Below are 27,568 nucleotides of genomic sequence, written 5' to 3'. Positions count from 1 at the left end.
TGGAGCATACCCTGGGACCACCACCCCAGGAAGGACCACGGACTCTCCGGGCCCCTGGTGCTGCCCGTGGTGGAGCCCAGTGCCCACTGCCGCCTTCTCCCGACAGTGACAGGTCCCCATGTGATCCCGGTCCAAGGGGCTGGCGCCGGCCCCGCCGAAAAAGTGGCCTGCAGGCAGACCTTCACATACGTGTGGCGCACAGATGGGCTCCCAGGAGACTCAGGGCCAGGAAGGCCCGGGAGCCCCACGAGGGTTATTGGATGCCGGAGCGAGAGCTGACCAGCTGTCCCCGGGGGCGCCCCCTCCGCCCAGCCAGGCAGAGCAGCTCCCGGCAGCCCCCACGCGGCCCCTGCCCCCTCTGCCGCCCGCTGAATGGCAGACTCTTGTGTCCACCACGGCCACCACGTCTGGTCCCCCACCTGAGCCATCATTCCTGAAGCAGGAACCGCCTCTGATTTAGCGGGGGCGGGAGGGGGGGACAGCTGGGCCTCAGTGTCCTCACCTGTGAAACGGGAGTCTCGAGGTGACTGTGGGGCGGCAGCCGAGTGCCACCACTTTCCAGTGCGGCCCCCACCACCCAGGGCGCGCATGCTTTTCTTCTTTAAAAGAGAAAGGAGAGGGCAGACCCCTACAGGTGTCACCGCTATTAACAGAAGGGTCCCGGGACAGCAGAGACACTGGTCCCTCCCAGAGGCAGTTGCAGGCCAGCCTGCAGCCCCTCCCCCAGCCCTGCTAACGCTGCAGCACGTCCAGCCTGGCACTCAGGACAGCACTGGAGGTGGTCCCGATTTAAAATGAATTTATGTGTGCTCACTTCATTTTGAAGGAGCCAGCCAACACAGTCACAGCCATCCCCTTCTCTGGGCCTAAAACCCCAACGAGAATCACCCTGGTGCAGGGCTGAGACAGTCCTTGAAAGTCACGTGCTTCAAAAACAGATGTTTATTATTACAAAACAAACCATTCCAAAACCTTAAGCAGATTCATGAGAAGCAACTTAATACAGCCAATATTTCAGTTTGTAAACTTTGAAGAAGTCTCCTTAAAAGAACAAGACGTATGGCTTTTCTCTCTGAGTACCTCACCAGCTATTTCCAACAGAACGCTGGCCTCTCGAACCAGCTCGTCCTGAAGGCAACCCCCGACACACACCACACTGCCGCTGCTGACCACACCCTTCTCAGGGCAAAAGGGCCTCGAAAGAGGCAAACTTCTTTCCGTGGGCGCTCAGAACTACAGCCCAGCGGCCATGAGGTCTTCATTTTCCTTCCCACACCCCCGCCCCGCCCCAGAATCCTAGGACTGAGCAGAAGGCAGGTCAGGAATCCACTAGGAAAAAGCCACGTCTTCTTCCGACACAGCATCAGAATTCACCAAGATTTTCTACAAGCCCGTGGAAGATCAGTTCACGCTGCCAGATCGTAGTCTGGGAACTACAAACCACATTCTAATCCACGTGTCAGAACACGCGTCAGAGGCTGGGCAGCTCGGACGCAGGCCCCTCCAGCAACTTCTTCCTCGCTCCTTTCCGTCTACGCCCGGCTCGGACGTCTCCCTGCCTTCCATCCCACGCCGCGCTCGTTTTCAGCTGTTTTCTCCTGAACCAGCACACCCATGAGAACATGTGTCTTGGTCTCATTTTCTCCCACAGCAGCTGGTCCCCTGCAGGCAGGTAGGTCCTTAGGAAGTTGACTTGGTTCCAACTTATCATGCCACCTGCTGTGGGCTGGCTGGGACCCGGAGATGCGCACGGTCAAGCCCTGAGCCCCAGGCTGCAGAACGTGACTTTAGTTAGAAACAAGGTCGCTGCCAAGGTCATCAGTTAAGTTGAGGTCACACTGGGAGGGAGGCCCTCGTCCAGGGACTGGTGTCCTTATAACAGGATGTCTGGACACAGAGGAGACGCGGTGGGGAGACAGGCCAGGACAGAACATCCCTGCACCTGCCGGGGGAGCGCCCCGCCCCCACCTCCATGTGGGACCTCCGCCTCCAGGATGTGAGAGGCTGACGCTCGGGGGTGCCTGCTGGGGTTCTTTGCTGCCACAGCCCTGAGAAGCTAAGACACAGCCCGACAGCTTCGACCAGTCTGAATGCACATGCACCCCCAGGGTGTCCAGCAGGACCAGAGGGCGGCATCTGACTTTCGGCTGCTTTCCACTAATACCAACAGGTGGCATCTCCGGGGCCACACGTGACCGCTTACGGTGTTCTGTCATCCTGGGCAACGAGAGAAGAACCACGTTCCTTGAACATTTCACGGTGATGCAAGCAACTGCACCTGCTGCATTTACCAGTAGAATTAAGCAGCCTGGTGTGACTTCCACTATTTGACTGTGTCTCCCTAATGGTGCAGAAGCTCAGAGGGGGAATATCACTGTCTCTCAATTTCGACCTCTGACCAGCCAGTCCAGAGCTGTTTAAAGTGTTAATTCGCGGGGCTCCCTGGCTCCCGTGGCCTGCGTGTGTTTCTCATCACAGGAGGAATGACAGACGCAAGCAGTGTGGGCAGGTCAGCAAAATCCCAGCCATTACTAGACAAAGTCAAAGCAGAAGAGCCTCGTACAAAACTTGGGGGAACTAGTAACACCCCCTCCTCTCCCCACATCGTGGACAATAACGAGACGGGTCTGTCTTCTGAAGTGCTGGTGTACAGTCTATAAGCCCCTCTTGTCCTGTCGGACCCCCTGCCCCCGAAGAAAGCAGGGAACCTCAACAGAATGCTTTTTAAAATGAGCAGAACCGTCTGAACCGAGACGAACTTCCCGTTTAGTCCTCCAGCCTCTTGCCGGCCCTAAGACAGAACAAGCCAACATCGAGCACAAGACCTACCAGGACATGCTTTCTTAATAAAAGGCACATGGGAGCCCTGCGCCACCCCGAACCTTCTCCCGATTCTGCGCTATGCTCTCCCCAGCCTGAGGGTTTGTTTTAAATTTTGTGCATTTGCAAAGGTTAAGTTGCAGGCTGCCTGCACCCCGATAACCAGTCTCCTGTGTGTTGATGTGGCAAACTGAGGTCAAGTTCAGATCCTTTCGCGTCCACAGGAATACTCAGTGAGGTTCCCAAATGTTCCTTTTGAAGGAAAAACATCCTCAGACTAACATTCCAACATTCGAGCAAAAGCTGTTCACCGCGTGTGCTTTCTGGCAAACGCTATCTGCTGTGCATATACAAACATCAGAAAGTTCAAATAAATACTCTTCTGAGGAAATGGAACGGGCTCGTGAGACTTCTAAAACCCAGGGGTTTTTAGAGGCAGAGAATGGCTAATATTTTACTCCCCAAACCTACCTTTGTACCACAGAGAATGTGCTACTTTGATATTGAACTTTCATTGAGATTGTCCCTCTGAGACAAACAAGTCAGGGGCGGGGGGTGGGGCGGGGGGGTAAAAGGTTGGCTGCACTGTAAGAAGTTTCCAAATGACCAGTTTTAGGACATGTTGGGTTGTTTCCGTTGGGCTTCTGCGCATTAAACATGTTATTCACTCCTCTCTTTGTTGTTTCCGAGGTGAAAGGAATGCTATGGTTTTCTAAGAAAACCGTTCAACAATTTAAAAGAAAGTGATTATTGAGGTCTGCCAATCAATAGGCACGCAGCGAATATGCCAAATAACACATGCATCAACAATGACAGGTTTTGGTCAAATAGCCTCTGAAGTTTCTCAAAGCTTCACTCTTGGAATGGAACCATTTTTTTTACATAAGCCCATTTTGGTAAAGTTAGCCTGCATTTTCAATGCGTTTCAACATCTGTCTTTTATTACTAGAGGTCCTGATATCCAGATAACAACCAAGTATTCTGTGCCTTCAAAGTTAGCTCCTGCTCCTTATTCCTATCTTCAATCATAATTTTATTGTGACATCAGCTTCATTTAGAAGCACCATTTTTATTTCCTGGACAGACAGACCAGGGCTATTCATCCTAAAATGCAGATTCTGCTTTCCGAAATATGTTGCAAGTAAGAAAATACCTAAAACTCATATGTATACACAACTCATATCACATAAAATCTTTTCTGACCTTTAAAATGCCATGCCAGAACATGAGCAAACTTAAAAAGATTAAACATTTTACTTTTTAAAGTCACCTAATTAACATTTTATTATTAGCAAATTAATACTGTGCTGCTGGGCCGATATACTCCATTTTTCAAAGTTAAATAGTATTTCTCATTAGTCTGCACTTTAATTTCTACATTTAAACCATTTAAGTAACTGCTGATATTAAGATTATGTATTGGCAAAAAAAAAAAATTAGGATAGAATTGCAGTGTTTTTGAAGTACAGGGATCCGCCGCTCTACCCGCTCGCCCCTACTTAGTCAACGGAGCCGGAGGAAGCAAACTTGAATCCCTCGCAGAGTTGTGGTCAAGGTTCACACTCCAGCCCCGAGGAAACCACCAGGCAATAGAAGAGACGTCTCCAGGACTAGGGGCTCTGTTTAAAATCAGGTAGGAACCTGAAAATGAAATCTAGGATCTTATGCCAGACTTGAAGAACGCCGGGGCTTTCCTGCGCCTGCCATCTGGGCTTGGGGACAGGGGAATTGTTCCGCGGGGAGGGCAGCAAATCATTTCACAGCCCACCCTCGGCTATTGATAAATGCATCTTTTAAAAACGCACCGCAATCGGTCAGTTAAACAGAGGGCGAAACTCTCACACGGTACCACCAACAAAAGCTGTTCAAACAAAGCCTGCGAGGCAGCTGTGCGCGGCGCTGGAGCGGTTGGTTTTCGGCTCGGGTCGCGGAGAGGGGCGACTCCTCCTCCGGGCGGGGCAGAGCGGAGCGCTCCCCTTCCCTCCGGGCCTCCCCCCGGCCGTTCCCCTTGAACCCGGCCCGGCCCCCTCCCCGGCGGCCACCGCACACAATGGCGCCCCGAGCGGGATCCCGCCACCGGGTCCTCGCGCCGCCAGCGCGCCCCCCGCGCGGGCCGCGTTCCCGGGTCCGCGCACAAAGGAGGCGCGTGGGCTCCGCGGCGCCCGGCGCTCTCCCGGCCCGCGCGGCCACCAGGTGCCGGCGCCGGCGACCCTGCGCCCGAGCGTCTCCGCGCATCCCGGGCCGCGGCGGGGGCCAGGTGGGGCGCGAGGCCTCCCACCGCCCGGGGCTCCCACCGCCCGGACTCCTCCCGCCGGGCCTCCCAGCGCCCGGGCCTGTCCGCCGCGGGGGCGCGGGCCGGGGGGCACTCACTTTCTCGATGGTCCCGGGGAGCAGGCGCTCCAGCAGCCTGCAGAGGACCACCCCATCCTTCAGAGACGCTTGCAGGAAGCCCTCCGGGTCCGAGATGGTTTTCTTGGGCGACTCCAGCACCCCCAAGGTAATGAGCCACGTAACGGTCTGCTCGGCGGAATTCATAGCGGCGGCGCGCCCGGCCTCCCCGCGCCGCGAGCCCGTCTCGGCGCGGTTCACCTCGGAGCGGCCGCGGCCCGGCCGGCTGCGCCCACCGCCCCCTCCTCCTGCTCGCCCATGGAGAGGCCGGCGACGGCGATTGGCTCGGGCGGCGCCGCGGTCCGGCCGGCTCGCGCTCCCTCGCGTGCGTCCTGGCCGACTGTCAAGTGCCTTTTCATTAGATGCACATGAACCTGCGGCGGCCGCCCGGCGCCGCCCCCGCCGCCGCCTCCCGGCTGCCAGCCGCTGCCGCCGATGACATCACTGCGAGGAGAAGAAAGACGCCGCGCTGGAGCGGCCCCGCGCCCCGGCCCCCGGCCTCCCGGCCCCCCGACCCCCGGCCGCGCCGGCACCCGGCTGCCGCACACGCGCCCCCGCGCCCGCCCGGGCCCGCCGCCGTGCGCCCTCCGCACCCGGGCCGGCTGTGCGCGCGCGTCCCCACCTGCGCCGCCGGGTGCTGGGCCCCCGCCCCAAGGGCCCGGTGACCTCCAGGAGGCGACAGCCCGCCGGCCGGGGAGGGCTCGCCGGGCCTCCTACCCTCCGGGCCGCGCGCGCCCGTAGCCGTTGGCGCCCGGCGGGTCCCCAGCGCAGCCCCCTCTGAGGCGAGAGCCCAGCCAGGCTCCTCTCGCCGTCGGGCCCTTCCGCCGCCTCTTCCCTCCTCGGAAGCCCCGGAATCCTTTATCTTCTAATTCATGAACGTTATTTTTGCCAGGTTTTTTTTTTTTTTTTTTTCCCCAAGAGGTTGGGGGCGGGGGGAGCTGAAAACGAGACGTTTGCTTCTCTCAGCTACCTTGCAAGCCAATAATTACCGAACACAACGATAATTAAATCTGTGACCAGATGGGCCTAATTCGGGGAGGAACTGATTTTCCTGAGGCTGCTGCCATCCTTGGGGACAGGGACGCCCCGGAGCGTGGCGCGGCCGGGGTCACGCGTGCCCTCTGCTGGGAGGCCCGTCCGCGTGCGTGACCTCACCGGCCGGGATGCGGTGGTCCCACTCTCCCCGACCGGAAGCCTTGGAGCCACTCGGCTTTAACTTGATGGCGCTGTTTCAGACACTGTGGGAGGAAGGTCAGGAACACAGCAGAGCCTGAACTGGATCTGGGCAGATGATCCCGGAGGAAGGACGGTGAGGACAGCTCACTCAGTCCAAACAAGCAACCTGGCTGGACTGGCCCTGAGCAAGAGGTCTCAGTCAGAGACCTGGCTGCGTCCGAATGGGCCAGAGCTGAAGAGCTCAGCCGCCCAACTGCTAAGCCACGAAAAAACTTCTTCAGAGGAGGGCTGACACACACCATCTTCTAAGGAAGGGAGCGTCTCTCCTTGGAGGGACCCAGTGTGCACTTTGCCTGTTTGCGGGCTATGACTGCCCGGGGCAATTTAAGACAGCATTCGCAGTCACCTACAGAGAACTTGCTCTGTGCCAAGCACATATGTTAATGCAATTGGTGACAAAGGCCAGAAAACACGAAGATTAAAAAAACCCACAGGCTTAGCTCACCTCTTCCTCTGCCTTCTTGCGGAGTCCTTCTTTTGTAATCATGAATTGTGTTTATTCCCAGCTTCGAATTAAGTGGTTAAGTTTTCTTTCCGAATGCAAACGCAGAGTGATTCAAAGGGCAGTCTGAATTCTGGGTTATAAGGGCCATGTGCACGGCGGTCACAGCTCCCCGCATTGCGTGGCACAGTCACTGCGACAGTCTTAGGAAGTTCCTCTCATCGTCCCCATTTAGCAGGTGGCAAAGTGGCAGAGGTGGACTCAAGCCTGGGCTCTGCAGCTCCAGCACGGACACAGCCCACCCGTGGTCCAAACCTCGCCCTGTACACTTGCTGGGAAACTGGGCAGTTATCAGCTCCATCGAGTGTTGTGCCCAAGGAGACTCTATCACCAGAAGGGTGTTGAGTCGAGAGTAGCTGTTCCCCGAGATTCCTGTTTGCTCTCATTACTGCCGAATTGCAAGAGCGGAAGGTGCAAACTCCCCACCTGGACCGTTGGGCGTGATGGTAATGCTGCTATGTAGCTACGGGGGGGGGCACGTCACCATCTAAAAGCCACTGGCTCAACATGTGTGCCACGCTGAAAGACAGGCCCCTAGCCCTGCAGGAGGCTGTCCCCAAGCTGGCTTCCTACAGGTGTCTACCCAGAAGGTGGGTTGCTTCTCCCTCCAGGATGCAGGGCTCTGCCCTAACCAACTTGCCACCAGCATTGGGTTAGAAGCAGCCTCGGCCGTGGGTGAGAGGGGGTCCACGCTGCAGGTCTCTTGCACACCTCCATCCCCGCCACCACGACCGCACTGTCCACACCGCCCATGGCCCTCTGTGCAGGGCGATGGCGGGGCAGGCAGAGCCTGGCCTGGCTGCCCTCAGCTACAGACACCACCTGAGCACCGGTTGCCAAGCGCCCCTTTACTGATGCTCCCTGAAAGATTGAGAGGGGATCACAGGCCCTTCCCTACTCCCTGGCAACCCCTCATCCCATCTCGCCCCTTCCAGACCCCCACTGAGGAGCCCAGCCACCCAGCACTGCCCACACATCTGTGCACAGAGGCGGTAGGCCAGCTTCTCCGCCCTGTCTGCCCTTCGCCCTGGCAGGAGCTGGGCTGGAGCCAGGCAGCAGGCCATTGTTGGTTCACATCGAATTATCCAGCAAACCCATTCGTAAACCACGTCCAGAGGCCCTGGGAGTTAAGACTTGAACCTACCTTTGAGGGGAGAAAGGTCAACCCACAAGCAGGATCGTGGCTCGGAAACACCCACCAGAGGCCGTGCTTCCTGTCACTCGACATCAGAGCAAACGCGAAATCTCAGGGTGTCTCTTGCCTCGGCACCAGACTCGTCCCAACACACCCATGACGGGTCCACCGTCATCCTCACTGGTCCCAGCAGCCGTCCGTAACCCCCTCCCAGGTTCCAGACTTCGGGTGGGGTCGGGTGGGGGGACAAGCTTGACAGTCCCTGGTACTTATCCCTGGAGCCCTGTTCGTGTCAGCTGTGTGAACCGTTGTGTTGGACAGGCGGTAAGTGCTAATTTTCTGCGTTTACCAGTTTTCAATGTCATGACCCAGCTTCCTTCAAAGGAAACCAGTGATTTTTTTTTTAAGTTATCATGATGAATTCATGGATTTTGAAAAATATATTTCATGCATTTCAGTTTATTTCCCTCTCCCAAGTTTCTCATTTGTGTCCTTGTTGGGAGCTGTTAGTCTGCGAGGCTCTCACATTTCTGAATATCTGAGCGGAAGTAGTGACAGCTTCTGTTCTACCTTTTCAGGAGTGTTCGGGACCAAACAGCCTTTCAAAGATGGAGACATGGTCCCCTCCGAGGCAAAGGACGAAGTTGATTGCTGACCAGCAGGTTGAAAATAACAGCAAAGTTGGAGTTCCCATCATGGCACAGGGGAAACAAACCTGACCAGTATCCACAAGGATGCGGATTCAATCCCTGGCCTCACTCAGTGGGTCAGGGATCCCGCATTGCCTTGAGCTGTGGTGTAGGTTGTAGACACAGCTGGAACCCACGTTCCCAGCTGGGGCTGTGGTGTAGGCCAGCAGCTGTAGCTCCAATCTGGCCTCCATATGCCGCAGGGACGGCCCTATGAAGCGACAAAAACAAAAAGAAAAGCGAGGCAAAGTGTGGGTGGGCTCACTGAGAGTGCCTTTAAAGATCGGGGCTTGTAAACTGGGGCTCCTCTTCCTCAGCCATGACCCGTGCGTGCCCCCCGCCCCAGCCCAGCCGGCACTGCCTTGGACTTGGGAACAGGGGGTCCTGGTGGGAACCAGGGGCCGTGCTCTCTGCTCGGCTGAGTCACATGGGCCTCGGTCTCTGGCCCTGGGTCCTACGCCATCTGCCAGCAGCAGTGAAACTTGGGCTTGGCCGTGTTGGCTTTGGCGTGGGCTGACGCCCAGATCCGCCGTGGTTCTTCCCGCTGCCTTTGCTCATGTTCCAAGAGGAGGGATTAGTTACCCTTTTATTTATTTATTTTTTTTTCTGAACACGGCTTTCACTCTGTCCCACGAGGTTTTGTTGTTGTTGTTCTTGTTCTTTTTTACGGCTGCACCCGCAGCACCTGGAAATGCCCGGCCGGGAACTGCATCTGAGCCTGAGCCACAGCCACCTGACCTTTGCCGCAGCTGCAACAACGCCGGCTCCTTTAACCCACTGCGCGGGGCCAGGGAGTGAACCCACACCTCCACTGCGACCCGAGCCACAACAGTCGGGTTTTTTTTTTTTTTTTGGTAGCCTTGTTTTTTCAATATTATTTTTGAGTATTTATTTTTATTATAGTTGATTTACAATGTTCTGTCAGTTTCTGTTGTATAGCAAAGTGACCCAGTTTTATATATGTGTGTGTGTGTGTGGAGAGAGAGAGAGAGAAAGAGATTCTTTTTGCAGTCAGATTCTTAACATCCTGCGCCACAGGGGGAGCTCCCCATGGGTTTTATTAGAAAGTACTTCCTTCTTCATTGCTTCCAAGGCGATTTGCACTTTTCCTTGATCCGCTCTTTCATAGGAATGTATCTCTTAATGAACAAGAATTGAGCGTTTGTTGGCCACTGACCATGGTTAGTCAATGGAGCCTTTAAATCTCTGCTTTTCAAAGTTTGCTAAGATTTAAATGTCCCATGAACATACAAGGATGAATACGCTTGGCTCAAGAGATTATATGCTTATATTTATTAGGTAAGGTTTTTGTGCTATATTTTAAAAAGACCTTTTTACTCCAAATAATTTTAGAATAAAATTATTTATTCTAAATAGGTTGCAAAAACAGTCCAGAGAGCTCCCGTGTGGACTTCACACAGCTTCCTTCGGTGAAAACGTCTCACGGAGCCGGAGGGCAGTCCAGCGAGGGGGCTGACGACGGTATAAACTGCAGACAGTGTTTGGATTTTGCCGGGTTTCACAGGTACCTTCGTGCTGCGTCTGTCAACTCCAGCCGGAGTCACCACCACGGGGTCAGGCTCCGGAGCTGCTCCCGTCCCCTGGAGTCTCACGCCGACCCCTGAGCTTTTGTCTCATCCCCACCTTCTCTGTTGGATCTGTCCAGGTCTCGAAGGTGTAACTGCTAATGTTGGTTTTCCCTAAATCTCAAATCCTTACAAAATCTTGTATGAGATGCTCAAAGCGCAGGTTGATTGAAAACTTTTATCTTTCGTAAATCGGGCTTGAATCGGCTCCTAATGTTCATCTTCCTCTTGATTTTACTTCTTTTACCCTTGTTTTCAGTGGGTCTGATGCTATCCTTCCAGTCCTATTTTTATGACTCTTTACCTGGAATCTTCATTTTCAGCCTTTATTCGTCTCCTGAAGTTAAATTGTGTAGAGAGCATAAGCAGGTTTACTTTTTATGCTTCATGGAAGGGTCTTTTTTTTTTTTAAATAAGAAAACAAATCCATTCACATTTAGTGTACTGACAGATAGACTTTTCTTTGTTCCCGTTATTTTAAATAAGTTATTTTTTATTTGACATTGCTGTTTTCTATTTTCCTTTTCCATGTGTTTGTTGGTGTGTTCAAAGGTCTCTTCACTCAATTTTTTGGTCCCATTTTATTTTTTAATTTTTATTTTGTTTTATTTTGCTTTTTATGGCCAGACTATGGAAGTGCCCAGGCGAGGGGTCACATTGGAGCTGCAGCTACCAGCCTAGGCCACAGTCACACCACGGGATCCTTAACCCACTGAGCAAGGCCAGGGATCGAGCCCACATCCTCATGGATACCAGTCAGGTTCGTCTCCACTGAGCCACAACGGGAACTCCTGTCCTTTGTTTCTTTAAATTTTAAAAAATTGCAGCATGGTTTGCACTTAATAAATGGTTGTCTTTCCTTTCTTGGCTCATTGTCAGACCTGTTTTCTCTGCTTTTGAAAGACAGATGCCGTGACTCTCTGTTTCCCCACCGACGTGCACTGTTGTCCCCTCCTGCTCACCCCCCCCCATGAAATGAGACCTTGGGAATGCTTGTCCCCCCCCAGCCCTCAACCCCAGACTTGCAAAGAGCACCTGGAATTCTCTGCCTTCTCCCTGCTTTTTTACCCTGAACGCCCATATTTTGCAATCGGTTTGGCTACTTTAAACTATCATTAGAACTTTATTTGTATTTAAAATATATAGAGAATATATATAAATATATTCAATATTTAGAATATAGAAATAATATAAATAATAATAACTGATAATAAACAAATAATAATAAATAATCCCTGCCCTCCAACCCTCTCTTCACCCCACCGTCCTGTAACCGCCTTCCCTTCATGTGTCACCTGCACCTCATGAGTCTCTGTCATGGGTTCTTGGAAACGAAGCAGCACAGTCTGTGGGGCAGGGAGTCAACTCCCCTCTGGTTCCAGGGCCTCCCCGGGCTGGGCTGCCCGTGAGAGACGCCCCACCTGTCTTACCTCCGGGAGGAACACTAGACGGGGTTCCCAGGCAGGCTTTGCACGTGGTTTCTTGACAGCCTCGGGTTAAGAAGCCCTTTGCGGAGCTGATGGAAGCTCAGAAACCCCTCCTCGGGGCAGAGAAGTGCAGAGGGCTCTGGGGTCCTGCAGGGTCTCCTGGGGCTTCAGACTAAGACTGAGAAAGACATGCACGCCTGACGTGTCCTGTGCCTGGTGATCCTGCCTAAAAGCAACAGGCACGGAGATGAAACGATTCCGATAATTTTCATTTGTGTTCGTCGTAGGAGGCTGGAACAGACAAGGCTTTTAGAACACAATGTCTGGCAAATCCGTCTCCTCCTCCGTGTGCACGCACCCTGGCGACACCAGTGAGGGCTGTGCCCTGTGCCCTGCCTGGACGTTACAGAAGATATATAAAATACATATAAAACACAGAGGCAGGAGGGTGGCTGGGTGCCAGGGCTCCGCGCATCTGTGGTAAAGCTGGAAATAGACATTGACCCTAAAAGTGGGCAGTGCTCTGATGTTTATTTTTAAATACCCATTGATTTTTTTAACCTATATTTCCTGCAAAAATTAAACACTTTTTCTGTTGAAGAAGTACTTTTTGAAAATGAACAGAAGTGGATACCCACAAACAAATACTTTGGAACATAATTAGCTGCCTGTCATATTTTATGAGGGGCAACAAAATCCATCTTACATGAAAATTTTTTTGTTTTATAAATGACTTCATCCTTTGGGATGTAATGTCTCCTTCCAAAAGGATACATTTTTAATTGCTCCGTTTTCTGTCTTTTTTGACTTATTCCAGAAAAAAAGCTCATTAAATGAATCATGGGCTTGATTAATTGGAACTCAGTTTTGTGGGGGTTTGGGGTTTTTTTGGCTGCACCTGCAGCATGCAGAACCTGCAGGATCAAACCCAAACCACAGCAGTGACCATGCTGGATCCTTAACGCACTGAGCCACCAGGGAACTCCAGAACCCAGTTTTCAGAAACCGCAAATTATGGACAATGGAAAATAGAGGCGTCTCTTAGGGAACAAGGCCTTGTGTGCTTATCCAAATGCTCCCTTTCATTTGGATGCTGCCTGGATAGTGAGCAAACTGGCCCTGTGTGTAAAGGCCTCACTCCCGGCAGAACAGTTCTGACGGAGGGAGTTCCCTCAGCTTGAGGAGACGGAGTCGAGACAAAGGTGATGAATTAAAGCGTGGCTTCACAGCAGAGGTGAGAACACGCGGCTGGAGCGGTGAGTCCAGCCGATGGGGAGTTAACCACGGGCTCCGAGAAGGACAGGGCGGGGTGTAGAGGAGAGGCGGAGAGCCCAGGCTGGGCAGCGGTGCACCAGCGAGACGGGTGTGGGTGCCAGCTGGCTTCCCCGGAGGTGGCGATGGCCCGGGGTAGAGGGTGAGGCTAAGGAAGCACGTCCAGGGAAGGAGAGAAGGTACAGACATGCTTTCACAGCAGCAGCATCTGCTGACCTGAGAAGCAGGAAGAAGTCCACAGCCTTGGGAAAGAGCTTGGCAGAGGGGTGGGTGAGATGGATGGTGAGTGTGCAGGCTGGGAATTAGTGTGTGTGAAACAAAGCCAGAGCACGGACAGCACGGCTCTGGCCACCGGGAAAGGGCAGCAGGGACCACACCTGGCGCTGTGCAGGTGCATGCAGCCATCCCTGAGGCTGGGAGACACTCCTGGTTTCCACTGCGTGATGGTGCCTGCGGACTCGGGAACACGGAGCGGAACTGCCTCGCTCCCAAGGGAGCCTACCTGTCCCAGCGCTGGGACGCCTGCAGGGCGGTCCCCTAGGCTGGGGCTCTGAGTAGCATCCCTGTGGGGAGGGGAGGGGGAGAAGTTCTCCCCAGGCGCAGGTGCTTGCCCTGCCCTTTTGGCCCTCGCTTAGACGCCTCTCTGTTCAAACAGCCCTCCTGGTGGAACCCTGGCTGGCACAGGGTCCCAAAGGTGGGACACCCCGTCGGAGCCCAGCCAGAGACTTTAGCCGCAAAGAGCGAGGACAATCCCACATGAGTTCAGAGGTCAGCAAAGTGCGGGGCGGGACGCTCAGCCCGCTGAGAGTGGCCAGGCCAAGGGAGGAACGAGGAGCAGCTGTATTGATCCGAGGGTCCTACCACCCCGTCCTCTCCAGCCCTGCAAGGCAGAGAGCAGAGAAGGGCCGGCTGGAAGGGAGGCCGGGCCTTCTCCTCCCTCCAAGCAGAGAGGCTGGGGCTTTACTCCAGGCCAGAGACAGCAGCTGGGGGCCCTCAGAACTTCACCTGCTTGGGGCCCGGGGGTACCGTGACAGGTGCAGAGCTGATGCACACCTGGGGAATGGGACAGGGTGGACGAGGACCTGTTTTCAGACTTAGTGCCTCTGAAAGGGTCACCTGTGAAGCAGACCTTGAGAGGGGTGAGCGGACAGCAGGAGCAGGTCTGTGGGCCCCTCCTGAGCCTCAGGAACAGGCCACAGGCACACCAGCGGCTGCGGGCGGGAGGTCCCATCCTCGCCTCCCCCCTGTCCTCTTGGCCGAAGGAGGAGCCGGGAACAGCAGGGGACAGGAGAGGGGACGGGATCCAGGCGGGAGTTCATAAGAAGGCCAGTCCTCCCCCCAAAAAATCCCAGGTCAAGGTTGGGACTGGGTTGGGGGAGGAGAGACGTTTCCAGCTGAATGAGAAATGGAAGGCTTAATATTACTGTGGACTGGGTTTTTTTATACCAAAAAAAAAAAAAAAAATGTGACTCTTTGTTAGCACCTGACAGCAACCAGAAAAGCGACGCCCTCTGCCCTAGATCTGCGGCTCAGAGAGAGGGCAGAGAGATGCTGAAAGGCCGCGAGAGAAAGGAGAAAGGCGCTTCCTGTTTCCGTCCTGCGGAAGCCGGCTTATTAATAAACTGCAGACACTTCTCTGTGAAAAAGAGCGTTCTGACCACATGGGAGGGCGGCCCGAGGCTGGGACGTGGGCCCGGGAGCAAGAGCTGTCCCAGGCCGGCGAGAAGACCCGAGGGGCCCGTGCCCAGGCCCCAGGCGCCACCTGTCCAGCCTGTTAGCGAGCTGGCGTTCTGAGGGTGCCCCTGGCAGGCCTGCCCTGCTGGGGCCGCCGTTCCTGTGCACGGCCAGGTTCTGGGTTCTGGTCCTGAAAGTTTGGGTCCAGGTCTCAAACAAAGTTTCTACAGACAAGTGACCACCCTCTGGGGAGACCGCTCCGCCCCGGCCGGGTCTGCAAATGGGCCTCCTCCCTGTTTTCCCTGTGAAGGGTTCAACCCTGGGCTGGAGGGTGGTCGACTGGGAGCCCCAGCGGGAGCTCGTGGCTGGTGGGGTGAAGGGCACACACCCGCCCTCTGGCCCCTCCTGGCCGTTTGCCATGAACTGGGGATGGCGCGCTGTCCCGGGCACCCCCAGAACCTCTCCATCCACTCTCTCCACCTCCCACCTCCGGGGGCGGGGGGCGCTTTTCTATTCCGTAGGAAAAACTCTAGCTATGGGGACACGTTTTTCCCTGTGGTTTTACGTGCCTCTGGGCTTTCTCGTTTGAGTTGTGCCGAAGTGCGGCTGATTGGCGGTGTGCTGTTACCTTCCACGTACAGCAAAGGCACTCAGGCGTGCACACACACGCACCCACTCTCCCTCAGATTCCCTCCCGCCCACAAGCCTGGGTAGCGTCCCCTGTGCTCTGCAGCGGGTCCCGGCGAGCGTCCGTTCCCTGTACGAGGGCGGGCACGTGCCGGTCCCCAAGCCCGGTCCCCCCTCCACCCACGTTTTCCCTTCGGCAGCGTTTTCGAAGTCTGTGAGTCCGTTTCTACTCTGTAAGTAAGTTCTCACGCGTGTCGCTAGTTTAGACCCCACGGAGAAGTCCATCCCACGAGGATGCTCTTTCTGTCCGGCTTCTCCCCTCAGTAGGATCACCTCTGCGTCCATCCATGCTGCTGCGAAGGGCAAAATTTCCTTCTTTTTGTGGCTTAATAGTATTGCGTGGTGTGTACCTGTGTGTGGACAGTTTTATAATGGGGATATCAAGCTGAGATGGATACACCTAGGAAGTCCTCCCGTGGCACAGCAGCTTGAGGATCCGGCGTTCTCACTGCAGTGGCCTGGGTCGACGCTGGGGCACAGGTTCAGCCTCTGGCCGGGGAACTTCCTCATGCCCCAGGGGCAGGCAAAAAAAAGAAAAAAGGAAAGAAAACGTGTGCCCCTGTTTTTACAGAGCAATGTATTAGTAAGCCCGTTCTCCAAAACCCAGACTCACAGCGTAAGACTTGAAATTCACCCTCACTGGCACTGAATTCGTTCTCCAGGTGCTTACACACCTTACATCTCAGGGGTGTTCACTGTTCTGACCTCAGGCTAATGTCTACTGTTACACAACAATGGATGCATCGGACACAGGCTCACACACGGCCGTCCCGAGCCTGGGAGCCCGCCTGTCAGCCACTCAAGAATAACACGCGCATCCCCGCCACGGCCAGCAGCTGAAGTACGTGGTACCGGCCCCGTCGCGCCGCAAAACGCAGCCACCAAGCCAGATGTAAGCTGGCGTTCAGAGCAATGGTTTTCACATATTTTGATTCATAAAAAAATTATTGTAGGCTTGCAAATTTATCATTTGATTTCTAAAAGTTTTTTGGAGGTTGAAATAGTTACAAAGGATGTAATTTTTTAATGTATCTAAAACACTGGCTTAAACATAAAATCACGTAGGCGGGCAGCAACAGCTCAGATTGGACCTCTAGCCTGGGAATCTCTGTGCGCCACTGCTGCAGCCCTAAAAATAAAATAACATAACATAAAATAAAATAAAATAAAATAAAATAAAATAAAATAAAATAAAATAAAATAAAATAAAATAAAATAAATAAAATAAAATCAGGTCACTCCTTTAATGGTATTCAATGGACTCTATAACCATAAAAATTTCACACCGACCCGTATCCACTTAAAAATAAGCTGACCAGTTTTTCTAATTTCACATTTTACTTTTTCCCCTTAAAATTGCATTTCTAAAATGCTCCCTCCACAGAATTTATCTTAATGTAATATGCTTTTATATTAGAAAAACTTTTATTAGTCACTCTAGCGTACTTCTCTGTACACAAAATGCATATATAAATAACAATACATATTTTTATTTTATTTTATTTTTTTGTCTTTTTTTTTGGTCTTTTTCTAGGGCCACAGCCATGGCATATGGAGGTGCCCAGGCTAGGGGTCTAATTGGAACTGTAGCCACCTGCCTACACCAGAGCCACAGCAACGCCAGATCCTTAACCCACTGAGCAAGGCCAGGGATTGAACCTGCAACTTTATGGTTCCTAGTCGGATTTGTGAACCACTGAGCCACGACTGGAACTCCAACAGTACATATTTTAAAATGTGATTTTTAAAAAGCTGTAGGTGTCATCATTTATTCTAGATTCTGTTTGATTGAAAAAGTGCAGCATACCAATTGTAATAACAGTATTAAGTATAAAAAAGAATTCTGGAAGTGATGGAGACAGATGGGGCTCTTCCACTTTTCACTTCACGCACGTGTCTGTGAACGAGTATTTCCTATTGCTGGCCTGCGACAACGGTCAGCGTATGGGTTAAAGCTTCCTCCCTTACTGGGGAAACGGGACCTTGGGTTAACTTCCTAGCTCTGCTCCCCTGACAGTTTTGTCCAAGTGTCCCCTGTGTCACCAGGCAACATTGCTCATGATGGAAATGACTCTGTGCCCCTGGACTGGGAGGCCCGTGAGTGCGGGAGGCCCTGAAACTCCACGTGCTGCCTCCATGCCTCAGAGCCGCGTGGGGCCCGGAAGGCCGGACTGTGAGCTGCCGGGTCCTCCCCAGCCATGCCCTCTGCCCGTCCCCGGCAGGAAGGCCTCCCCACCCCGAGAGTTCCTCCTCAGCTGGAGCAGCCGCACCCCCCGTCCTTAACCTCCCTGCAGCCCATGGGGTTCTTCAAGCAAGTCATCCTGCCCCCACCTCGGGGACCAGGGGGCCCCACCCTCTTGTTAGTGAAGTGTCTGCCTCTCTCGGGCCCTGGTCTGTTCCCGCGTGCAGCTCCGTGTGGCCCTGCGCGCTGCGTACTGTCCCCCACCCCACCCCCACCGCCACCCTGTGAGCGGCACTGACTAGGGGGCTGCTGTGCAGTGTTTAGGGCAGGGGTCCTCCCCCACCAACAAGGTGACCAGGGTGTGATCAGAACATGCTGGAACCACCCCTAAGAGCTGCTGCAAAGATAGCAGTGCCTTTTAGGATCTGTGTTGCCCCAGGTGTCACCTGTGTAAGTCTCGTTTCCTCTTGAACTGAGGCTTGGGCACCAAGAGAATGGCCCCCACACGGCTGCATGGCTGCTCTCAGGAGGGAGGTACCTGGCTCTGCTCTTGGTATCACCTTCTGAGCGAGGCCTCTGGTTCTCTGAACACCTGAGAGTCTGAATACCTGGAATCGCAAGATGCCTCGCTGTGGGTGCCACAAGCACCAGCAAAGCACTAAGAAGCCCGTTCACAGAGAGAACAGCAAGAGAGGAGTTACATGCAAAATAACGTGTGTGAAATGGACTAAGCACATGAAAGACTAAAATTAACAAAGCCCGTTCAAGAAGTCATTTGAATAGCCTTATATTTATTAAATAAATTGAACCTATAATTCAAAACCTTCAAACAAAGAAAAGAAAGGCCCTGGCCACACCGTTAGAATTCTTTACACAGGGATGCGAAATGGTGCAGCCACCGTGGAAAACAGTACGTTGATGCCTCAACAAATTAAACAGAATTACCATAGGATCCAGCACGACCACTTCTAGGCATGCGTCCCAAAGAATTTAAAGCAGGAACTCAAGATACTGGTCCTCCCATGTCCACAGCAGCAGAGTCACAGCAGCCGAAAGACGGAGACGAAGCAAACCTCACGCAGCACCACCTCGCCCAGAACGCGGGCAACCTCGTGACCACAACGTTAGGAAGACCCAGACACACCATGCGATTCGACTCACAGCATTTAAGGGCAGCGAGCCTAAGGAGAAGGCGAACACCGCGTGATATCCCTTATACGTGGAATCTAAAACACGGCACCGACGAACCTGTCTCCCAAACAGAGACAGACTGACAGACATAGAGGACGGAACTGCGGTTGCCCAGGCGGAGTGGGAGGGGGATGGATGGGGAGTTGGGGCTGGGAGATGCAAACCGTGGCATTTAGACCGGATAAGCACTGAGGACCCACTGTGCAGCACAGGGAACCACATCCAGTCTCCCGGGATAGACCACCGCGGAAGGTAACATAAGAAAGGGAGTGTGTGTGTGTGTGTGTGTGTGTGTGTGTAAAACCGGTCACTTTGCTGTACAGCAGAAACTGGCACAACATTGTAAATAAACTATACTTTAAAATTTTTTTCTTTAAGAGAACAGCAAGCCTGCCTATGATGAAACCCGTCACAGGAACCCTCACTGAGGCAGTGAGCGGGAAGGGTCTGGTCTCTGGGAAACATTCTGTATCCGGCCCCCATGGTCCCACAGATGTGCTGCCTTCAGAAAATTCTTCCGGCGGTACATTTTTGTTTTGTGAACTTTTCTGCGCATATGCTGTTTCATTTAAATGTTGACTTTAAAATACATCTATATCCTTTAAAGTGTTTGTAGGCTCTTAGGAAAATTAGTTTTGAGACTAAAGAATACATAGGTGAAGTGAACGAGAGTGACAAAAGTCCTATGAGAGTCAAAGAGTTGAACATTTCTGCTTTAGTAAGTGTGAAATTTGAGAGACTTTTTAGGACATGGATGAGCGGACTGGGAATAAAGCTGATTCACACCCCCTATTGGCCGCCAGCAGTAAGTGCAGGTAGAACCAAGCCGAGACTGGATTGGCGGTTGCCAACCTTTGCTCGTAGGAGCTATGTATGAATCAGCGTTGAAGTTTAGTAGAAAAGGTGAAAAGGAGGTTGGAGTCGTAAAAATGATATTTGGTAAGTGGACAGAGCTCCAACGGCTGCAGCTTTGTTTCAGAGCATCTCCGTACCTCCTTAAACCGTCTCGTGGTCCGAGCCCCTCTGTCCCCCACGCTGGACACACAGCCGCCCAGGGGGCTGCTTCCCGCTCTGTTCTGCGATCTGCTGCTGGGTAATGCTCGGCTTGACGATTCCAGGGCCTCCTAAACATGGACTCACGCAGGGCTTGTGTTTTTGTGACTGGCTTATTGCTTTATGCTTATTTTTAACAAGCCAGCCCTGCGGGCCTTTTTAGTTAACTGTTTCCTGAATTCCTTCCCTGTTTTGTTTGCGGTATTTTTGCTCTTGCTCTCTGCTTAAAGGCTTATTCTCCTGTGTCTTCCTGCCTTTTGCTTTCAGTGCATTTTCGTCTCCCTTTCCTTGTTTCCCCCATTCCCGTTTTCCCTGACATCGCTGGAAGGAACAGCAGGTGACCAGAGGAGAGCTGGCGTGGCAGGTGGCCGGGTGGGAAGTGCCAGCCCTCACCAAGGACTCACGTGCCAGTGCCCTCGACCCCCAGGGGGCAGTCGCTTCTCAAGCTTGGACAGAAAAGGAGAAGGTGGAGCTGCCTTGAGGGGAACAAGGAAGCCTCACATAGGCCACGACGCCTTTGAATTTCCAAGGATTTGAAAGGATGTGACAGGTCCCGGGGGTCCCCTGGGGCTGTGAAGAAGGAGAGGACCAGGGCCTGGGTCAACACTTGGATGGGAAGGGGAAGCTACCAGAGGCCCCGTGAGGCGGTCATGGGCTGGACTGTGTCTTCCAAAGGATGTGTTCACATCCCAGCCCAAGACCTGCGACTGCGACCTTGCCTCGAAAGAAGGCCTTTGCAGATGATGAGGCAAGAAGAGCTCGGATCCGAGCAATGAGGGCCCCTCGCCCAGCATGGCTGGTGTGGAAGCAGAGCTTCCCCGTCTGCATGTGTCTTCAGATCTAAATTCTATTCCTGACAAGGAGAGGAAGCTAGAGATTTTAGAAACAGATTTTAAACGGCAAAGTACAGGAGACAGACACAAAGAGCTTCAGATTCGTCTTGCCAGGCTTTGCATCTTCTTATCTCATTTTTCTATTTATAAGCAACTATGGTGATAAATTGGCATTTTCTTGTGGACAAGAAATATGATTCCCTATTTTAGAGTCAACACTCAGATGAGCCAAAGCAACTGGGGTGGTGACTAAGCTATTCTCTCATCTCGATGTCTCTGGTTTTTCGTTTTTTGTTTTTTGGTTTTTTGTCTTTTGTCTTTTTAGGGCCGCACCCACGGCATATGGAGGTTCCCAGGCTAGGGGTCGAATCAGAGCTACAGCTGCCAGCCTACACCACAGCCCACGGCAACGCCAGATCCTTAACCCACTGATGAGGCCAGGGATCTAACCCGCATCCTCATGGTTCTTAGTCGGATTCGTTTCCGCTGCGCCACGATGGAAACTCCTTGTGTCTATTTATTAAGTAACAATCTAACACGTCTTCCTTGAGCGCCTACTACGCGTCAGGCTCGATGGTTCATGTTTCCCCTTTTCAGTTCTCATTTGTCTTATTTCCTGTGTCAGCTGAGAGCTTTAAAATCAATGACATGATATCACATTTTATAGTATCTTGGGCAAATGACGACTTCTCGGGTTTTCAATTTATTATAATACAAAAGTTGGCCTCACGTTCTCTGATTCTGACTGCAGCATCCAGAGCATCTTGGAGACTTTTCCCCCAACCATGAATTTCATATTTGATTTAAAATGAAATTGCATTTTAAGTTCTCTTGTGGGGAAGTGGGTTAAGGCTTCAGCGTTGTCACTACAGCGGTTCCAGTTGCTGCTGTGGTGCAGGATCAACCCCTGGCCCGGGAACTTCCCCGTGCCTCAGCTGCAGCCAAAAAATTAATTAATTAATTAAAATAAATAAATTAAATAAAATAAAGCTGCATAGGAGTTCCCCAGTGGCTCAGCAGGTTAAGGACCCAGCATTGTCACTGCCATGATACAGGTTTGATCCCTGGCCCCGGGAACTTCAGCAAGGCCAAAAAGTAAAATCAGGCTGTGTGTATGTTTATAGGTGATCGGGAAAGTGTGTCTGTAATAAGGGAAGAGAGAAAGCGTGGTGGCTTCCGTTTTTCGGGACAAGCTGTGTCTCATAAACTGCTCACCTGCCATCTTTCCGTCCAAAGAGTCTGTGTGCTCTCTGCTTGGCTTTAAGATGAAACAGAGGAATTCGGTCTCAGCCCCGCACCCACCAGAGGAGCTCAAAACGACGTGAGTCATTGTCATGTAGACGGCGTCCTAAAAATATGGGGTGACAGCCCCACATGGGGACAGAGGGAGCAGCAAGCAGGGAGTGGAGCCCAGGTGAAGCCACGGTCTCGGAATCTTCTCACGAGCGGTTGAGAACGAGCACCAGTTCTTCCAGGCTGACCTGATTTGACCAGGGTGGTTCAGGGACACGGTGAAGAATCCGAAAATATGAATGAGAGGATGAGGACCCGGGACGCGGAGGGAGGGCAGCAGCTGTGACAGCTGCAGCTTCCGGAAGGCAGCTGGCCCCGCCGAGGGGGCCCCGTGAACGCCTCGCCGAGCGTGTCACCCGATCCGGCCGGGCGAGGCAGGGCCAAGCCAGGACAGAGGCGCAGAGCAGAACCACCCACCGCAAGGAACACTCGGGGGCGTGAACTCAAAGTGGGAGAGCTTCTAGTTCTCCTTGATTCCCAGGTGTGATCAACAGCAGCCCCCGTTCTGTTATAAATACGTATATGTACAGTTGACCCCTGAACAATGCGGGCGTTGGGGCACCAACCCCCCGACCCACTCCACCTAGTCGAAAATTCATGCTCCACTCACTCAGATCCAATCCAACTCAGACAGCGAGGTCCTGTAGCGTTTACTGTTGAAAAAAACCCCACGTACAAGTGGGCCCGTGCCATTCAAACCCGTGTTGTTCAAAGGTCAATTGTGATTTGGGGCGCGATTTACGGATCTAGGATTTGCACACACACCCCAATGGTAAGTGTATCACGTGATGAGTTTCCACAGGTGAACAGTCCTGTAACCACGGCCACTGTCAGGTAACAGGACATTTCCATCACCCCGAAAATAGTCTCTTCTTCCTATTTTACTACAAAGTGCTCGGAATTCCCATTGTGGCACATCAGAATAAACCCAACTAGTTCCAAGAAGATGCAGGTTCGATCCTTGGCCTCGCTCAGTGGGTCAAGGATCCGGCGCTGCCCTGAGTGTGGTGTAGGCTGGCAGCTGCAGCTCCGATTTGCCCCCTAGCCTGGGAACTTCCATATGCCACAGGTGTGGCTCTAAAAAGAAAAAAAAAAAAAAGTTTTAGAAGCAAAGCATAGTGAGGACTGTCTCACTGAGAGCCTCAGGGGATCGGACGTCTCGCTCCCTCAGGCGGTCAGCAGACTTTTACTGGCGGCCCGCCCTGCACCAGGAGTCTCAGAGGGATGAGGCGTGAGGAATATGGTGCTGCCAGAGCATCTCTAAGATGAAGCAGTGCTCCTGACCCTTGGCCAAACGAGACACCCAACCACCCCTGGAGAACCCGGGTCTCCCCCCAAGGGGGTGCAGCTGCCCAGGCCCTCTGCCCCCGGACCACACAGCATCCAGGTCACAGGCTCCCAGGGACTTCCCTGACCCTTCAACTCCACCCTGGCTTTTTTCTCCATCTGGCCCTAGACGGAAGCAAACCCTCCAAGAAGACAGCCTGGAAGAGCCCACCCGACCCTCTCGCTCAGGAGTACAAACCCCTTTCTAGGCCAGTGACATCTGGCTCATGGTATTTCTTGTCCCCAGTTAGCTCAAGTGACCATCACAGATTTCTCTGAAACACAAATAACTTTAGTTAGTTTGTCGAAAGGTCAGAATGCCCCGCTAGTGCTCTGTGCAACGTTACACAATCAAACCAGTAGCGACAAACTGTCACTCCTGCAAAAACTTCTTGGAGTTTCAGATCCACAGAAGGACTGGTTTTCTCTTTTTCTTGGCTGAGCTGTGCCCCCAAATCCACGTGCTCAAGTCCTGACTGCCCCCCCGCCTCCACACCTCAGAGGGTGACCTCATTTGGAAATGGGGTGTTTGGGGGTGTAACCAGTTGAGGTGGGGTCCTCGGGGGTCAGGGTGGCCCTTATCCAGCACGACAGGTGTCCAGGGAGGACACCATGTGAGACGAAGGCAGATGGGGGGGTACAGCGGAAGCCGAGGAACGCCAAGGTCACCGGCAACCTCGGAGGCCGCAGCGTGGCCTGGAGCAGACCCTGCCCCGCAGCCTCAGAAGGAAGCTCCCGCCGCTGCCCTGGATGCAGGTGTCCAGCCTCCAGGCTCCCAGACCATGAACGTGGCGCTTGGGGACCAGAGCCCCGGAAAACGGTCCCCTGCTTGCTCGGTCACTGTTCACGGAGCACTTTCTGTGTGAGCCACGGAGTGGGCTCTTGGGGAGCTCATCACACCCCGTCCTCCTAAAACCCCACGGGGAGGTTGAGCACTGCGCCACCTTTGGGGGGCGGGCAGGGAGTAAGACGCTGCCTCTGGGGCGCTGAGCAGCCGCCAGAGTCACCCAGCCCGTGAGTCGCGGACGGAGCCCAGCGTGCTGGGCGGCCAGGCTCCCGCGTGAAGCCCCGCAGCCCTGGGCGGTGTTGTCATCTCGGTACCATTTTAAAGTATTCTGAAGCGATTCCAAGCGTATAGAGACGCTGCCCAAATAGCACAAGAAGGCCCGACTCTTCCCCTGACAGCCTCACCCAGATCCCTCTGTTGTTCAGGACAACGCACCGGATCTAGAGGCCAGACGCACGCCAGTCTCGGGCCTCCTGATCTCTTCCGCCCAGAACGCCCTCCATCCCCCTTGTCCTCAACTGTGACACGAGCTTGACGTTTGGGGGATTACAGGTGGGTCACTTTGGGGGACATCCCACAGTCCCCGTGACCAGACCCTGGGTTAGGCTCCTTGAGCAGGTGCCTCACGAGGTACGGTGTCCTTGTGCTCTTTAGGTGCCATGTGACATCCATCTGTCCCCCTGCTGCGGCGCCAACGTCGGCCACTTGGTCAGGATGGTGTCTGCCAGGCTTCCTTTCCATCCTCTGGAATCAACAGCTGCCGTGTGGGGCCGTACCTGGAGGGTAGGTCGTATCCCACAACCCGCCCAACTGCCTTGCTGGCTTGGTTACACGATGGCTACGCTCCGCCATCCTGCTACTTCAAGGGTCCCCTCCCCAGAGACAGGGCTATTCCGGGGTTTATGTCCCTAAACCCATCTTTTAAATGCTAAAATGCATTCAACAGTACATTTGAAGCTGGAATGAATGATTACTGGTTGTTTTAAAATTTTAGTTGTTTGACCAGAATCAACCAATTTCCCTGCAGGTTTTCACCTAAATGTTGTTGGTTTCACGTATTTCTGGCCCCTCAGTATCTTCGCTGTCATCCCACCCTTTCCAGCTAATAATGGTAAGATAATGTCACACAAAGTCACTTGTGAATATTTTTAAGCAGAGTTAAAGAGGCAGGAGGGACTTACCCTATTCCCTCTGAGAAACAGGATATTGAAAGCTGTAAAATTTACTGAGTGTGGCTTCTTTTTGACCGAATGGCCGAGTTAGTATCTAAGAACAGACTGGCATCTAGCAAAAAGCAAGGGCATGCAAGAGGATTCTTTGAGGTAGGAGATCATTCATATGCTATCCCGAAAGCATTCACGAAATATCCAGAAAACTTGGGGTTTTTAAAATATCCATTCCTCCTTTTAGGTTTAGCGTTCACATTCCCAAGAACACGTCACTTTGGACCAGAAGTTTGGCAAATTTTATCAATTCAATTTTCTTTGGAAGCTTTTCTACCGTGATGTGTGGGTGAGGGTTAGATGCATAAAGTCAGACAGAGTCGGCTAGGAGTACCTACGTCAGTCAAAAACGATTTCAGTGTAAAGAACAGAGCAGATTTTTACCAGGAGGAGGAGGCGCTCCACCAGCCAAGGTGACCTAAAGCCGCTGGACCCCAGCCACGGCCGGGCGTCTAGATTCCAGGTAGTTGGTGGCTTTATACACGCATCCTTCTCGGAAGAGTTTGAGGTCCTGATGGGAACGCCGGCCATCGGTTATGTCTGTACCAGCTCAGAGCTATAGCCTCCCCTGCAAAGTGCCTCCGGGGAATTTCAGAAGCAAACAGAAGCCCAGAACCATGCAGGCGGGCAGGCCCGACCCCCGGGCTGCAGCAGCTCTTCTCGCTGCAGAAACAGAGCCCGACTGCCTCAGGGGACAGAGAGCCCCAGACATTCAAGCAGCAGTGGAGCCAGGAGGACGACCTGCCCCATTGCAGGGGGTCAGGGTGGATCCAGGCGGAGCCCAGGTGTGCCATCCTACACGGAGAGCAAAGCCTGTGAGACAGAAAGCGGCAGCCACGTCACCCTCTGGAGGGAAGCAGAGCTTTGGGGTCTCAGAGGTCACTGTGGCAGGATGCTCCCAGCGCATCAGAATGTGTGGCCCTTCCAGCCCAAGAGTGTTAACAGGTGTAGACAGACTGCAGGTGGTTTTCCTAAAAGCATACACCATGTGGGCTGTCAGCCTCAGGCCCAAGGAAAGGCTCTATTTGAGCTGCAGGTTTTTTTGTTTTGTTTTGTTTTGTCTTTTGTATTTTTTTAGGGCCACACCTGCAGCATGTGGAAGTTCCCAGGCTAGGGGTCAAATCAGAGCTGCAGCTGCCAGCCTACACCACAGCCATAGCAATGCCAGATCCTTAACCCACTGAGCGAGGCCAGGGACCGAACCCTCATTTTCATGGATACTAGTCGGGTTTGTTACCGCTGAGCCACGACCGCAACTCCCGGGCTGCTTCTCCAAGCCGCTCATTTACATGACCCTGGAAGGGAGTTTATTGAGACGATAGGAAATTTAACAAGGTGCTTCTCTCTATGGAGAGTAACGATGCAGCACTTCTCAAGAGCCCTTGCCCTGCACCAGAGCGTCGAGAAACGTCTGCAGGTGTCCAGCAGGCCTTCCGAAGGCCCCCACGCCCTTCGTCCAGTCATCCTTTCCAAATGGGGAGAAAGGACACCAGTTTCCACTGTGTTTCAGGTCAAAACCAAGAATGGGAGGCTTTTCCTGGACTTGAAAAACATTGGTCATAGACTACCATCGAGTTTTTTAATTTGCTATCATTTTTTTTGCCAGAAAAATCTTGCATTTGAGGTACCTTAAGTAAATAATCGTAACCTCATCCCATCACTGTAGGCTGGAGTTTATTCCCTACTAATATGTGTTTAGTGAGGTTCTGTAACTTTCCATCTGATTCTACGTACGTAATGTTCTAAACGGCATATGTCAACAGATGAAAGTATTAGAAAATTGGGGTGATTTTGAAAATGGAATGCAAATTCGGTAAAGAAATGGATAATTCTGCTTCTCTATTTAGAAATGAATGCACCTTTTAGGGCAGTGGTTCTGAATGGTGAAGGGGGCAATTTTGCCCCCAGGAGACGTCGGCCGTGTCTGGAGACATTTTTATTGTCACAACTGGGGTAAGGGTGCTGCTGGGATTTGAGAGGGGGAGACCGCAGGGCACAGGGTGCCCCCCAAGGGAGAGTGGCCCGGCAGAAAACAGCCCAGAGACCCTGTTATAAAAATTAAGTCATTCAGAGAGACTCATCTCAGAACTTGAAGCAAAGAACTCATCTGCATAACTTAAGCAAAGAACATCGTCCTTGTTCAAAATTACCCAAAGTGACAAAGCTCTAAATCACCCAGTCCTTGAACCTCTTCCAGAGACAATGGTGGAAGTTTTCTAGAGCCCAGCTCTTGTTCGAGCTCTTGTTCGGTTGAGGAGGACAGA

General features: G+C 53.0%; 1 protein-coding gene and 1 long non-coding RNA gene across 19 annotated transcripts in view; one reads left to right on the top strand and one right to left on the bottom strand.

The window, feature by feature from the left end:
- The window catches only part of ARHGEF7 (Rho guanine nucleotide exchange factor 7), a 104,113-nt gene extending 98,070 nt beyond the window's left edge, over positions 1–6,043 (bottom strand). For 9 of the 15 annotated variants that reach the window (XR_014819967.1, XR_014819968.1, XR_014819969.1 and 6 more), the window contains exon 1: positions 5,191–5,568. Coding sequence is in view for 6 of the 15 variants with exons in the window: in XM_021065922.2 (XP_020921581.1) it covers positions 5,191–5,355 (165 nt within the window). In the remaining 9 variants the exon portion in view is untranslated. Of the gene's footprint in view, positions 1–5,190; positions 5,569–5,830 lie in introns of those variants that run through there. The other 6 variants (XM_084982314.1, XM_021065934.2, XM_084982328.1 and 3 more) reach the window with 2 other exon arrangements.
- LOC102167979 (uncharacterized) lies at positions 5,964–11,223 on the top strand. 4 transcript variants are annotated; one of them, XR_014819978.1, is made up of 4 exons: positions 5,965–7,536; positions 8,660–8,803; positions 9,900–9,951; positions 10,148–11,223. It is a non-coding gene; the product is annotated as an uncharacterized LOC102167979 (long non-coding RNA). The 4 variants fall into 4 exon arrangements; XR_014819979.1 differs by having other exon boundaries at positions 6,102–7,392; XR_014819976.1 differs by having other exon boundaries at positions 6,102–8,405.
- Positions 11,224–27,568: the final 16,345 nt, after the last annotated feature.

Source organism: Sus scrofa, chromosome 11 (assembly GCF_054392235.1).
Source record: "Sus scrofa isolate SSC_HxYL_T2T_F1_AM1 chromosome 11, Sscrofa_HxYL_maternal_Yorkshire_Landrace_v2.0, whole genome shotgun sequence".
NCBI lineage: Eukaryota > Metazoa > Chordata > Mammalia > Artiodactyla > Suidae > Sus > Sus scrofa.
The sequence above is the reverse complement of the archived record's forward strand: the minus strand, read 5'-3'. Positions and strand labels throughout refer to the sequence as shown.